General features: G+C 36.2%; 1 protein-coding gene across 1 annotated transcript in view; it reads right to left on the bottom strand.

Moving 5' to 3' along the window:
* Positions 1-3,233: 3,233 nt before the first annotated feature.
* Positions 3,234-15,913, bottom strand: part of ROBO1 (roundabout guidance receptor 1) — a 1,142,978-nt gene continuing 1,130,298 nt past the window's right edge. The window contains exons 29-31 of the mRNA XM_058731718.1: positions 12,004-12,312; positions 6,152-6,348; positions 3,234-4,909 (exon numbers count right to left, since the gene is read on the bottom strand). Of these exons, the coding sequence (XP_058587701.1) occupies positions 4,895-4,909; positions 6,152-6,348; positions 12,004-12,312 (521 nt within the window). The 3' untranslated portion in view covers positions 3,234-4,894. The remainder of the gene's footprint in view (positions 4,910-6,151; positions 6,349-12,003; positions 12,313-15,913) is intronic.

Below are 15,913 nucleotides of genomic sequence, written 5' to 3'. Positions count from 1 at the left end.
TGCAGTTGGAGTGTATTCATACATGGGAAAAAATCTTGAGCATCAATACCAAAATAGGAACCAAATTTAGGGATCTAAAAACAGCAGGTCCTTAAGGCTTTTGGTTGGAAGTCCTGTTATAGACTCCTTTATGAAAAGAAAAAAGTCAATGCCCATATTTTTCTAAAAAAAAAAAATCTTAAAACTTAACATTGGGGCACCTGTGCAGCTCAGTTGGTTAACTGTCCGACTTTGACTCAGGTCATGATCTCACGGTTTGTGGGTTCAAGACCCATGTCAGGCTCTGCTCTCAGAGCAGAGCCTGCTTCGGATCCTCTGTCTCCCTCTCTCTCGCCTCCTTCCCCTCTCAAAAAAATAAACATCTGAAAAAAACCACACTTGTTAACACTAAAGTAATCTTTATACTCTCTTGCTCAATATTTAGTTTGGTCTGGTGACAAATCCCTGTTGTTGTTGTTTTTTCCCTTTTAAATGTCTGCTATATTCTCTTGAAATAAGCTGAGAAAACTAGAATTTGAGAAAAGATATTTCCATTTGAAGAATAACCTCTTTTTTAATGTCTAATTATATCTTTTTTTGTAGCAAGATTGTATATTTTAATATTAACAGACATTGCACCTGCTACGGACTATTTCCTACCATCCCATCCCACTTCCCACTTCCAGCAGATGAGAGAGCTTTCTCTGTACGCTGCCCTCAGATGGTTTCCAGAGAAATGCAAAGGAATGGTTACCATAGAAAAGCAATTCAACACTCCCTTTGCGGTTTCAAAACAGATTTTTGAAATCTATAGCAGAATGAAGGCTCAGTTGCAAGAGCTAAGGTCTTGCAAACCAAAGACTTGGCATGCATGCAATATACATGCTAGTCTGTCTCTTCCCCCCTTTTTCCTCTTGTTCTCTTCTCCTTCTCCTCCTCTATCTCACTGGGAAGACAGAATTAAACATGAAGTGAGAGAATTAGATACAGCGAACGTGTCACTGAGGTTTCTGATTCTTGTGCCCTCTCACCTCTGATCACGTAGAGTTTTAGGAGTCTGCAAGAGCAACCTCGGCAGCACTTTCTAGTTCTGAATCAGAGAAGGAGGAGGTATGGCCCATAAATACCTGAGCATTTACCATGTACTTTACGCATATCAATTCATTTAATCCAAACAACCTTGTAAAGTAGGCATTCTTAATACCATTCAATGATTAAGGCAGATTCACTAATCTTCCCATGGCTACAGCTAATAATTTGTGGAAGCAGGATTCAAGAATAGGTGGTCTGGATCTAGGACCAAGGCCAACTTCCTTTACATTTCAAAAGTAGCCGCCACCCCCTCCCCCAACCCGCAGATGCACACAGCCTCCATGGTAAGCAATTAAAGATAGTAGCATCTTGTCAGGGCCAAGGAAGGGTCCTCATACCCAAGTCTCCAGAACCCCAGCATGGCATGGAAGAGCATATGAAAGCCCCATTCGCTGCTCCCTACACCCAACCTACATCAAAGGGTTTAAAAATATCAGGATAGTGTCTATGAATAAGGGATATCAAGGTAGGGAAAAGGAAGATGCCGCATAAAAGTTATGATAAACGAAGACCATTGGAAACTTGGACAAGAGCAAAATTGTTGAAAGCTTCTACTGCCAACACCGCCCCCCGCCCCCGCCAACACATGCGCATGCACACACACACACACACACACACTTTCTACAAAAGAATACAGCCTTGGGAATTTAGATGCTTCCCTATAGAGAGGGCAAGGAAGAGAAAATCTGGACTTTATATCTGAAATGACCAAGAAAGTCAGATACAATTGAGTTCATCCAGAATAAAGATGATATTTTTCTGCCACTAAGCAGAACAGCAGCCCAAACAGTGTTATTTAAAACTCAAGTGACATTGCACCTGAATTGTGAAATATGTGCTGAAAATGCCACATCACCACCCATTGTGTGGCCCTCAGGAATTCAAGAGCAAGGAAACAAACAAAAACACCAATAATTTATTCCATGGTTAGGAATTTCACAGTGTATTTTACTCACTGGAAATGGAACCACCCCCATCCTTGCACTACATTTATACTTTGATATGTTTTTAACTCTTTGCAAGTTTGTAGGACCAAACTATGTGTGAAAAGTGAGGATAGAATGGGTGCAATGAATTTCAGTCTATGAACACAATATCTTATGTTGTTCGGGGCAGTTACAGAGTCCATGTCATCACATACATTAACTCACTGAATCATGACAATTGCTCCATGAGGTAGGCATTATTGAATTTACAGGTAAAGTACCTGAGATTCTGAGGTTAAGTAACACGTCCAAGGAAATACAGCTCATGACAAAACTGGGACTCAAACACAGGCCCCCAGATTCACATAATTTATATGTATATCACATGATATAAATAGAAACTAGCTTATAGTCACCTCACAAGGGGAGAGAAAAATTAGGCCGTTAAGCATGTCTCTCCAATGTTCCCCTTGAAATAGCTTGGAAACTGACTTCTTGACCTATGGATCTAAGCAGATACTGGTGATTACATCACTTTTGTAAAATTAAACTTCAAAATAATATCTACCTTCTTTTTTTTCAAAATTTTCCCAGTTTTGTAAATTATCAACACAAAGTTTAACCATATATATATATATATATATATATATATATATATATATATATATCACAGGGAAAGAACCTTCACTAGATTCTCTTGCTCATCTCATCCATTCAAAGTTGAATACTTGAATATTCTGACCTTAATCTAATGAGCAATAATGTTCAACCCAGTATATGGCAGGTATAGAATTGTTAAAATTTCACATGAACTTTTAAACAAGAAAGCAGATAATTACTAATAAATATTCTGGATAATATAATTTTCTTATTGATGGAACAGAAGTGGCTCAAACTTTATAAATTAGATGTATCATAGTTGAATCCTAACTATTTCAGAAATAGGTTAATTGAAATTCGGATACACATAAAAAACATTTTAGTACATCCTTAATATTAAAATGCTATTTTATGACCAAATGCCTTTTAGGTCTTGATTGATCTTACAGCCTTAATTTCCATGGAGTAAACAGAGAATTTTTCCTTATAAGTAAAGCCTCGTTGTTCAGAAAACAGAATTTTTATTCATCTGATAATACAGTGGTGAAATGTTAAGACAGCACAACTTTGTGACTAAATGGAATAAATTTGATCACACAATGAAAAAACAAAAGAAATCAACACAAGAAAGAATGATGTATTTGAGAACATTTTTAATAAATAATGTGACAAAATTACTTTTCTGATTATTGGTTTTCAGTATGCAAAATTATGGCTAAAAATAAGAGGTTTCTTACATGAACATAATGAAAACATTAATCACATGGATTGTTCCCTTAGTACTGCACACCCTTTCTATGTAACTTTCAAATTATCTAAGTGAACACATTTAGTTTTTGGTGAACACCAGCTTTTTCTGTGTGGTTCAGTTTTGTTTGGCTTTGTTTTCCAGTGGGGTCAGGCCTGATACCTGTGTATGAATAAATGTACATTTTTTTCTTCAAATAGCACCAATTATCAAGTCAATGAAATTCATATAACGACAAAAAAGGATCATAAAAATCTACAGTCAGAGGGCATCATTTGGCAATTCAAAGCAAGTAATGCCTCTCTTTGAGCTTATAAGAAAATCTTATAAGTTTCAACATTGGCCACAACAAACTTAAACCTTTTTTTTTTTCTTTAGGTCCAGGAAAAGTAAGAACCATTGGGTTCATGGCCCACAATAAAGTATGCACGTTACTTCACCACCTGTCATCATTCAAATATTCCAAATACAAACATAGAGCATTAACAAAACAGGTTAAAAACGCTTCTCAACACTTTTTTCAATAAGACAAAAAAGGTTAATAGTTACAATGGTTTACAAATAAAGTTTAGTGATTGTGCTTTTAAAACCAAAAAAAAAAAAAAGATTAAAAACAGTGCATTACAAAAACAAAAATCAAACTTCCTTAAGTGGCACTTCTGAAAGTTGAACTGACACTACCAGAAGAAATTTAGGCCAGTTAAGATAGGGATGTCCTTATTCAATTGGTCATTAAAAACATCCATTGGTTTGTAATATGCATTAATAATTGCATTCAATTGAAAAATAGAACAAGGTTTTTTGCTAGGCTTACTTATGACAATGACTAGACAACCAGAGATCCAACTGGCTTATCCCTTCTTATCCAAAAGTATATTTCCAGTAAGAATATACTTCCATGATTGAAATGAAGACAAAATAAAGTACCACCAGGGGTTGCAAAGAGTATATATTTACAATGTTTCTACCCCATTCAAATCGACTTGTGGTTGTTCTGCATGTATTCTATTTTATTTTCTCCCAGCAGAGGGTGGTATGAAAGACTGACTTTAAAATCATGTGAAAATGAAATATGTTTTAATTTGCAGTAGCAGTTGGTTATAGAAAGATTATATCTTGAGAGCCCTTGCCATGAGGTTGATTAGTCAATTTTGTATCTTTGATCAATACTTTGCTATAAAATTGGCTTGATATAGAAGCAGTGCAATGCCATATCTCAGGGGCAAAATGCAAACGAACTGTTTTGTTCTCTCTTGCTGGCTGATGACTGAAGCAAGAAGTCAAGTACTTCCCTTGCTAGAAGTAAAGTGTAATGGTTTGTTCCAACAGCGAGGGGAATAGGGAAGTTCTTCATAGGGATAAGGATCAAACAACAACAATAAAACTCCAATAAAATTTTTAAAAATGGTATTCCAATAAGAGGAATAAAAATGACAATTTTTACACTCTGATTGCACTGAACATTGTATCTGGCGTCATGTGTCATCAGACAAGAGGCATCTTGAGAGATACTTTTCACATTGGATCGCACAAGCCTCTCTGGTTGTCTTCAGCTTTCAGTTTCCTGTAAGAGATAAGTTTTCGGTAAATTTCAAAATCAATCTTATAGTCTTATATTTATATGGATGTATATGTTTTTATCCTTATAATTTGCGTTTCTTCCTTCATTCCCTGGCATACGTTAAAAAGTACTCATGGCAACTAATTTCATTTGTCTTTATAGCTGGTTTTGATAGACGATCCAGTAGTTCTCTACAAGCACCTAACTGTGTTCTACAGAATGTTGCAGTATTGGGGTATGTGGGGCAGAAGCGAGAGGGGCATCAGAAGGTGGATTTCTCTACTTACCCCGTCCCCAACTCAACATTATAGCTCAAATTTTATTGGTTTAAGTATTAGAGTTATTTTTGGTAACTTTTTGTCCCCCAGAAAAGTTCTTCTCCTTAAAAAGACAAGCACAACTTATAAAACAGCTTCTCATCACAACAACTGCAAGAAGAAAATCTTCTTATTCCAAAATTCAAAATCAAAATGTTTTGGGTACTATAGGAAATTCAATTAGATATTATGCCTTAAAATTTTTCATCTTCTATTCTTAAAAGTTTAAGATGAACGTTCATTTAACAATCTACTTGGGTTTAAATATATTTGTAAGAAGAGAAATTTGTCCTCAACTTGTTTATTATTATTATTAAATGGAGGAAACATGGTCTTAAAAGTTGGTTTATTTTGACTTACTGCCAATTCTATCTTGTATTGCTATCTATAAATTCCAACAAAGGAGTATATATTTGACTCAAAGAGTGTTCTCTTCTGGGAAGGTTAATGTCAAGGATCATGTTCTCATTGGCAGAAGAATTAAGGTGGAAGATAGTTGGTCCAATCAGTTAGATTAACCCCAGTGATTACTAGGGCGGCAGATAACACAGGCTAAGTACTCTCATTTACATCCTTATAACTCTGTCACCTTACTGGTTTTTACAACCTACTACAATACAGTACTATACAATATATTATCTAGAGAAATAGTTCTTATTTCCTAACATGTTTGCCATATAAACTTCTTATATGAATATCTGCAGATGAACATGACCTCTAGATCCAAAAAGAAACCGTTATCACCATTTAAAACATTGGAATGCATTTCAAGAAAATCATTAAATTCACAGAAGTTTAGTCTCTGGTACACTAACATTGGCATTTGTGGTAAAACGGAAACATTTCTGTGGCCTGATACATATTTCTAAATTTGAGGCTGATTTAATAACTAGCATAATGCTGAGAAACTTGGAAAAATTATAGATACCTCTAATTCTTCATTATTATCTTCTCCTCTTTCATATCCTCCAAGAACCTGCATTTCTGCAATATTTCTTCGACCTACATTTGCTTGTTCTCTTTGTCTGCTTCCTGATCCTCTTGATGACATTGAGCTTGAAGAACTAGGATCTCTGGGATTATTTGATGTTGGAAAAGTAGGTCTACAGTAGGGTAGAATATCCTCTGTGTAATGAAATATAGTAAGCGCATATGAACACCATTATGCATTTTCATTGTATAATGTATCATCACTTATGTCTGTAATTTTGAATGGGGAAGCACCAGTGTTTTTGAGGAGTAAGTGAGGATATTTTATAACAATAATTGAAAAGCAGCATTGTCATGAAAATGAAAATAACAAGTCTTGTCTTCCTGGTAGTGGTTGGCATTCAGGTTGGTTTCACTCACAAGCTCCTGACTACCTCAAACTCACTTGGGACCAAATTCATTAAAAGAGGTAAACCAAACCTAGAATCAGACAGAGCTTCCAGTTCTCTCCGTCACTATGTGATATCCAATTATTTTAGGCCTTAGTTTCCACTTTTCTAAAAAAAAAGTATTAATAATATGTATACCCAGAGGAGCCCCTAATGTTGCTGTAAAAACAGAGGAGATAATGAAATCTCTATGCAAATTATGAAAGATCATTTTCAGGCACTGATAAAAACAAAGCCCAGTTTCCTCAAACTACCAAAACAGAATCAAGCCCAGGTTCACTTTCGAGACAACCTCCATCTTAACATTGTATTTACATTGTGGAACCTTGAATCTCAGAAGTTTGCCACGTTATTAGCTCAAAACACAAGCCACTCTAATTAAACACCATCTTCTGAATTTCTATCTTCTTACTGCTTTAAATTTGGTGCTGCTTGTATTGATGACTCCACCAGTTGCTCACTTCTCTCTAAAGCCTGTTCCCTCCACTCTTTGGACACCAAACACATGAAAAACCAACTCTTCTATATTCATTTCCCCTCCCCCTCCAAATGCTTCTACTGTCCACGCTGCCTGAATGCAATCTGATTTCCCCTGAGGTTTCCACACAAGCTCTCTCCAGTAGAATGAGGAAGGTTTGCCTCTTATCCCAAATAGCACCAGTTCGAAGTCAATACTCCCTGACCTTTGCACAAAACATTCTCTTCCTGGGAAGGTCAACCACTCTACTAATGTCACCTGTTTAGTCCTCCTTGATGGCACCTTTCTCCATCCATTCTACTCATTACAACTTCTACCCATCATCCAGGTTCTGACTTGCTGGGGTCTCACAGTCCATGAAGACCACTGTTCCTGCATCCTTGCTTCATAGCACTTGGACTCCTGTGACTTGCATCTTCTGTCCCTGTTTTACCAATCTTTTTCTCTCCATTGACTGTAATTTTTGTCAATCTACAATATAAAATCTGTCTTTTGCTAAAAACCCTCCTGTTAAGCCTGTGCTCTACATGAATCAATAGCTTCTTTCTGGCCTTAATGCTCAACAAAGCTTCTTGAATTTAGACTCAATAGTGGTAGATGCAACTCCCATTTACTCTGGATCACACTGAAATCTATGCATGCCCACATTACCACTATAAAAGAGAAAACTCACTGTTGACTTTGAAAATGCTAATCATGTTTCAGCCCTTATGTCTCTGGACTTCTCGCTGCCTTCATCTGGAAACCACTATCAATTTAAACATCACTATTCCCAGCTTCTAGTGCTCTTCCTTCCTGGACAGTTTTCTGTGGGCTCTTCCTATAGAGTGCCTCATACATGTTGATGCCCTGCAAATTTCTACTTTTACCCTAGTGTATACATATACATTTTTCTCCCACTCACTCTGGGTAATTTCATCCATTCTCACAAATTGTAACCTTTTCTAGAATGTAACTGTCACGGGGGCAGGTATTTTTCTGGGTTTTGTGTTTTGATATACTCTCAACTTGACGTATAACAGGTCATTGATAAATAGTTTTGAGTGAATGAGTGGATTTAATTACTATTTTATTATGATAAATCATTAATTTATATTTCCAATTTTTGAATTATGTTGAATACTTCCTCTTAAGCGTTCCTCAAACTCACTATGTCGAACAATGACTTCATCATGTCCACTCCTTTCTTCTCTTCTGGATTCTCTAATATAGTTAATGACACTAATTATTAAAAAAACAAACACAGAAAACTGAAATTATTTTAGAGTGTTCCCTGCCTTCCAACAACCTTCCGGCACTCCTTCAATGTACCTTTTCCACACATTCAAATGTACACAGGTGAGCCTGACTTTTAACACAAAAAAATGTTAATGTTGAATTTTCCCACTCACTCGTCTCTGTTCCTATAGCCTGGTTTATATTCTCCACATCTCTTGTCCAGGTGTTGCAAATATCTTCCAATAGATCTCTGTGTCTTGAGCTATTCCTCTCTAAAACATATTCACTCAGCTGCCTTCTTATAGGAACTACAGGCACTCTATGACTTAAACTTACATTTACCTCAAGAGCTTCCTCTTTGACCACATTTACTATCTTAGTCACACTGAATTTATAATCTTCTTAATGTACCTCAAAGCTTTTCATGCTGAGTTTCTCTGCCAGAACAATCTATTCACTCTTCTTACTCAAGTAAAACTCCACCCACCCTGGTCACTCAGCTTATGTGTTATTTCCACCAGGAAAGATCAAGAAGTCGTTTTCTACCTCACGTCCCCACAAGACTGGGCTAACTGTCCCTTCTCTGGACTCTCAAGTATCACAGCATCATAAACGTTATACCAAATATGAATATGTCTGTGAATCTACAGATAACCTGTCTCCAACTCTGACTGTAAGCTTCTTGAGGTCAAGGTTCATACTTACACATAAATCTCAAGACCAGTACAATGCTTTATACCACAGTGGATGTTTGATATATGTAGAAATAAATTGAACTAATTGAGGTAAATGTCAGCAAAACAATCAGTCATTCAAGTCTAGAAGACCACTCTCTTTAATTAAAAAATGACCATTCATTACACATGTAAATCAGGGTGCCTCTTTCATTTTAAATAATGTCAACTGAATTATGAAGGTGAAAATTATAGCAATGCATAGAAACAATCATTTAATGACACATATACACAGAGTTATGGTTCAAATCAGAATTTGGGAAAGCAAGACATAAAATAATAATCTGGTCAGTGTAACTCAGTGCTCTCCATGAAATAGGGTCCCTTGTTTCTAGATTAATAGTTCCAGCAATAGTTCTTTAGTTAGAAATATTTTTATAACACAAAGGACAACTTATTAAAAGTCTAAAGATTGATAAAATAATTCCATCTCTTTGTTCTAATTCTGTATACACCAATATCTTTCCAGGTTTGTAAGTTGTTTTTTTTTTTTCCCTGAAAAATCCCACCTGCTTTGGAGGAAGCTTACTTGTAGCAGCAAATTGGTTTATACTTTCAGGCCACATATAAACTTCATAATTTATGTCATGACATTGTATTTATAAGTCACTACTTGGAGTATAGAGTAGATCAAAGAGTCAGAGTCAGATCACATTTTGCTTAACTAATAACAAGCAAGCTAAGTTTTTCAAACTTTGGATTGTGGTAATAACACCAAGTACTTTGTGCTCATATAGTGGGGGTGTCCACCCCCACTCATCACTTTGTTGCTGAGTACATGCCTAGATTAGGAGTTCAGGCTTCCTGCCACATAAGAGAGTGAAACTGACTCCCATTTTGAAAGGACATTGCTAATGACCAGGTGCCCATAATAAAAAGAATGAGAGTTTGATGTCTAATTTTATCACAACATATCTATTAAAATACAGCAGTAGTGGGCGCCTGGGTGGCGCAGTCGGTTAAGCGTCCGACTTCAGCCAGGTCACGATCTCGCGGTCCGTGAGTTCGAGCCCTGCGTCAGGCTCTGGGCTGATGGCTCGGAGCCTGGAGCCTGTTTCTGATTCTGTGTCTCCCTCTCTCTCTGCCCCTCCCCCGTTCATGCTCTGTCTCTCTCTGTCCCAAAAATAAATAAAAAACGTTGAAAAAAAAATTAAAAAAAATAAAATAAAATACAGCAGTAGTTGTACAGGCTTCTCAGATTCATTACCCTACCACTCTTTTCTGACTATGACCAATCTTCCCTTTATTATATTTCTTTCTCCTAAATGGTTTCTTTTCCTTAGTATCTAATAATGCTCAAATACACTATCCTAAAGCATTTCTACAAATTCTGCCTTCCTGGCAAACTTTTTCCCAACCTCTTCTCTTCCCAGCCTTCTGAAAAGGGCTCATCACCTCCTTTCACAATGTCCATTTACTTTACAACTCCTTAGAGTCTGGCATCTATTCTGACTACTCTACTAAAAACAGTTCTAATACCACCCACAAATAACATATTGCAAAATCCTTAGGCATTCTCTCCCCATCCTCCACCTCCTGTTGACATCCAACTTTCAGTTCTGTGTGGCATTTTAGATTTCTTCCTGTCTTAAAATTTCCTCCTCCATTCTTTCTAGGACACTATTTTCTCTGGCTTAGAGATCTTGATTATTTTATATCTCTGGGTGGATCCATCTTAGTTTCCACTATAGAAAGTCATTCTTGTGCCTAGTCTTTAAATATAATCACTGCTGATTATTGGTGCATTGAAACTGGCTCACACGTTCTCAGCAAAAGAAGAGTAACCAAGTCTTCCCAACTCCACATTCACTGACTTCATATTAGCAGCTTGAAACCAGCTGTCTTGGGAGTAACTACCCAACAGAAGTATGTAAATGGGCACAAATTAGGATTTTGCTCTGCTTTCCTCCCAGAGAATTGATTGCTCAGCTTTAACCGATATATCACTGTTGATAATTTAGCCTTTGTAATTCACACAATTTTACTCTGTGTTGTTGTTTCTAAAATCCACTCTCTACTCACAGCCTTTCCCCCTGATCTTTAAACTCAGTTGTCTAAAGTCTTATTGATTTTCTTCATATCTGTGTTCTTGTCAGCACCTTAATCCATTCAACATTGAAAATATTTTCCCTTAGAAATCTTTTCTGTTTTGTTTTCTTACATTGGTTAGTACAATTATATTCCACTAGTCAGCAGGGCCATCTAATTAACATTTGAGTAACTTCTGCTTTACTCCATAGTTTCAGTCTATTTTTCTACTTTCGATCAGTCACCAATTCCTACTGGCTCTATCTCTGACATGCCAGTGGAGGCTGTTCTCTCCTTGATTTCCCCACATACCTATTTTAATTCAGTGTTTTCCTATTTTATACCTAGATGTTTTACAGTGACCTGATACTTTCATCTACTAGATTCCAGTCTCTTCCTTCACTATCGAGTGCTGCCAATTCTTTTTCTAAAAATCTGATTCTGTCATTTCTTGCTCAAAATTCTTTGCTGGCTCACCACTGATTATATCATAAACCTCACAGTCTAGAGTCATATTCCCAGCCTTGCCAATCTGGCCCAACCACCTGTCTAGTTTTATCTTTCATTATCTGTGCCAGGTCCGAAGCAACCTATTCTCTGGTCAAACTGGAAATTAAAGTTCCCCAAACATAGGTTTTTACACTTACATGTTTTTTCTCCATTTATTTCCTTTATCTGCTATCCCCTTCTCCCTGTTTAACCCGTTGAAATCATGCTTTCCCTTAAAACCCAATTCAAATGACACCTCTCCAAGGAAGTCTTATATAATGTTACAAATTTAATTTAATTATATTAAAATTATTTGAGTACATGCTTGTCTCCTCCATTACAGACCAAATTTCTAAATCTTATCCATTTTCATATGGCTCACGAGAACCTAACAGTGTAACTTACAAAATACATGTTCAATCTATATTTATTTGCTGTATGAATAAATCGGTACCTTGGATGAGATGAGTCTTTGCTGGTGGAAGGTCGCGTTTTGCTGCCTTGTTTCCTCGTCCTTTCCCATCATTTTGCTGTTCCTGTGCTTCTCTGGTATCACCTGGATTTGTTCTCATATCTGCAACTTGTCTTCCATCCAATACTTCTCTCCCCTTGTAGCTGCCTACTTTTCTATCTGATGATCTGTCTGTTCTTGCTTCTATAGAAGGTAGTTTGGGTGCCATTACAGGTCGTACCTCCAGCTGTGCCTTGGATTGGACAGTGGGTGACTTTATAGCAGGTGGTGGCACCGGAGGAGGTGGAAGATCTAGAAAGAAAATTTTAAAATACTGTAAAAGTCTACCACTTACACTTAAATGTTAGTATTACCATTGGATTCACACAAAATTGTGAGGTAATACATCTTAAATGAACTGGAACATTTGAAGGCAACAAAGGAACAAGAAGATCAACAATTTCAATCTATCCTCATTGTTATATGGCACAAAAATAGTGAATCATAGAGCTGGGACTTAAAGATTACCTAGTCTTGGGATAGCTAATATGGGCATATGTGCTCAAACTCTCTCTCCCCCAACCATGACAGACCTTCTTAATTGATTTCAGCGAAATGTTCCTGGTCCCAAATGCATACCCTTACTCTTCAGGCAACCACTTCAAATTGATTGAGGTTGGCACTTGAGTTGAGACGTATTTGCCATCTCTAATCTAGCCTAAATCCCTTCTCATTCTGTAAAAAGGGTAACTTGAACACACAGACCTTAAGTTTTCAACCTCAAATCTAGATGTGATCAGAGCTAGGACCAATGCCCTTAGATTCTTAATTTCTGGTTCAGTATTCTTTATATTATTACATTCTATTTTGTATTTATAATCTACCATCCATTGATGGGATTGCTGCACTTTGTATCTGCACCCAGAGGTTTTAAACCAGCTAATCTCTGGTATAAATGTAAGTTAATTTCATCTACCTATCACTTTATACACACTTTATGCACACATTTTTATATAATTCAAAGTCTTATAGACATACCTAACAATACAAGTAGGTAAAAATTTGATATCTAGAAAATTTACATTCTTTAAGGGGTGCTACCTTTGCCCCCATGTGCATTTTAGGGAACAGAAATAGATATCCTAATAATAGTTGGAAAGTTAGAAGAATATGAAGAGATTCTAGTTTTAGGTTGTTCTGTCTTTAGCATGGAAAGGTTTGAATCCAATTTGTAATAGCTCAGGTAAGTAATGATAGAGGATGTAACTGCATTGGTGGCTGTTCAGATGAAGAAATGTATTTGAGAAAGGTTAAGAAAGAAAAATCAATATCATTTAATGATCAATGGAATCTAGCAGGGAAGGGACAGGAAAGAATCTAAAATGACATTTACGATTTTCACCATAGTTGACTAGGTGGATGACAGAAACTTCACTGAAGATAAGGAAGGAGGGGATGAGAAAGAGATGGCCCACAGAGGAAGAGGAGGAGTTCAGTTTTACAAAAGTGAAAAGGAGGAGACTTTGAAGTACCTAGATAGAGATGTTCAACAGGTTTTTGTACATAGAATCTGAGTTTCAAGAGAGGTCAAGACCAGAGATACAGAGATTTGGTAATTATCAGCATGGCTTTTTCAATCATGACTTCAGAAATGGTAATGTTTTCAGATTTGAAGAGGAATACCTAAATGATAGAATAAATTAACTAAAAAGTGTTTACAAAACATGTATTAAATGCTTAGTATTAAAAAATCAACATTCTAAACAAAAAATATGCATTTACATTCTAAAAATAAATCAAAAGTACATAAGAACTTGAAACTACAACCCCTCGTGAATCTCCATCTCCATTTCAAATACTCAATATTCATTATGCGGAAGTAATCAGTTTGCATATGTTTGTACAGGTCATTCCAGAAATTATTTAGACACACATATCAGGCATATTTGTGTTGCATAATTCCATGGAGCATCATTCACATCAGGGACTATATAAATTGGCCACACCTGGGTGGTACAGTGCCAGTCTACTCACCCTTATGTGGTGGCAAAAAGTACCACGTGAAAATATATAGCCTTTCTCTCTTATTGACATAAGGAGAATTGCATTTTTTTCACCTAACTGTGTAGTTGTATACATTTCCCTATATGTACATACAGCTCTACCTCTTTTTTTGAAAACTTTGTATAATCCTCTGTTTTATGAGTGTATCATTATTTATTTAGCCAATCCGTACAGAGGAATATTTAGGTCGTTTCTGTATGTTTTACCATTACTGACAATGTTCTATTGACTATCATTTACATATGCCAGCATGAGAAATTCTTGAATATTAAAATATTCTTAGAAACTCTTAATAGCAAATTAAGAGTTCTAGGACACAATCAGTGTTTCTTATTCTCATATTTTTTTTAAAAAGAATTAATTTTATCCCTAAAGTAACTTTTTTTTAAACTAATATTATTTTGACATTACATGCTAAAACAAGGCATTGGAATTCACTGTATTGGTTTCTGAAAACAGAAATTTTGAGGTACCATCTTCCTACCAGCTATTTTACTTAGGACTCCATTATTAAAAGTGGTCTGTCCATCTTTTACCTGCATTTTTTTGTTGTTGTTAGTTCTCATGGCTCATCATGTCCTAGTTTCATGTAAATAGCCTCTCAACATTACCTAAAATGGTGGTCAGAGTAAAGCCAATGTACTAACTTTCTCCTGATTCTACTAAATAACATTTTTTTTTGTCTTACAACATATATTACCAGTGCCATTGTGCCTGATTTTCCTCTTCACTACTTTAATGGATTTTTAAAAAAAATGATACTTAAAAAAAAAAAAAAAAAGGTACCATCATGAGAGTCCTCCCTCATCTGCTACTTGTTTCGCAAAAATAACCAAAAAGAGAGAGCTAAAAAATAGACTGTCCTTAGTGGCTCAAAGCCAAGAGACCCAAGGCAGAGTGGTTCTATGTTCAGACCGAGCCTGGGACTGGCAATGAAAGAAGGAGAAAAGTCTAATTGAGAGCATACCTGGCAGCAGATGGAGTGAGTGCCTGCAGGCTCATTTCTGCACCATCTCCTTGCTACACATTTAAACCCCAAATTGCAAACACAGACTATCAAGCTGGCACAAAGTAACTGCCACTATCATCAAATCATAAAATGTCTGGGCTCCTCAGATACCAAAGCTAATGATTACCACTATTATAAGATCATACAAAATCTTGGGAATACAGGACTCTCGAGACACAATCTACTTCCAGAAGCTCTATGACACAGGTCGAAAATGAGAAGAGAACCCAATGGTAATTTTAAGAGTTCTAACTTCCTATATATAATCGCTTCTGTATCTAATTGACAATGAGAGGTAAATGCTTGCAGGTTTTGCTTCTTATACAAATCGGTTACCAAATAAAAATTTTCAGGTATTATAAAATGATTATTGAGTCAAAGCAGGGATTATTATAGTAAGAACAACTTCATGTTTCACAAAATGATAAATAGTACTTTCACCCAGTTCATACCAAGAGTAACAAACAGGATCATGGGCATGTTATATGTATGTACAGACTCTTTATATAATCATATAAACATCATTCTTTCTGTAATACTTTCCAAATACCAACATAATGCATATAAAGTAATATGTAAAGCATGTGCATGTAGACAGTTCTGCCAGCATTAACTCGCTATGGAGATCAAACACTCTATTTACTTAACCGCTTAAAGTCCCAAGACCTTGTAATTAATGATAAATCAAGTCAAAATAACATCATTCCAAAGAGGGTGGTGAATTTATAATTTATGAAAAGTAGGGCTAGAGAAATAATGTAGATTTGGTTTTTAAATCAAGTATGTAAATGCATCGAAAGGGTTGAAAAGAGGGGGTGGGAAGAATCTATTAGAAGGTCC

This window comes from Neofelis nebulosa, chromosome 5, assembly GCF_028018385.1.
Source record: "Neofelis nebulosa isolate mNeoNeb1 chromosome 5, mNeoNeb1.pri, whole genome shotgun sequence".
NCBI classification, from domain to species: domain Eukaryota; kingdom Metazoa; phylum Chordata; class Mammalia; order Carnivora; family Felidae; genus Neofelis; species Neofelis nebulosa.
Note: the sequence above shows the minus strand (reverse complement) of the source record. Positions and strands in the feature narration are given on the sequence as shown.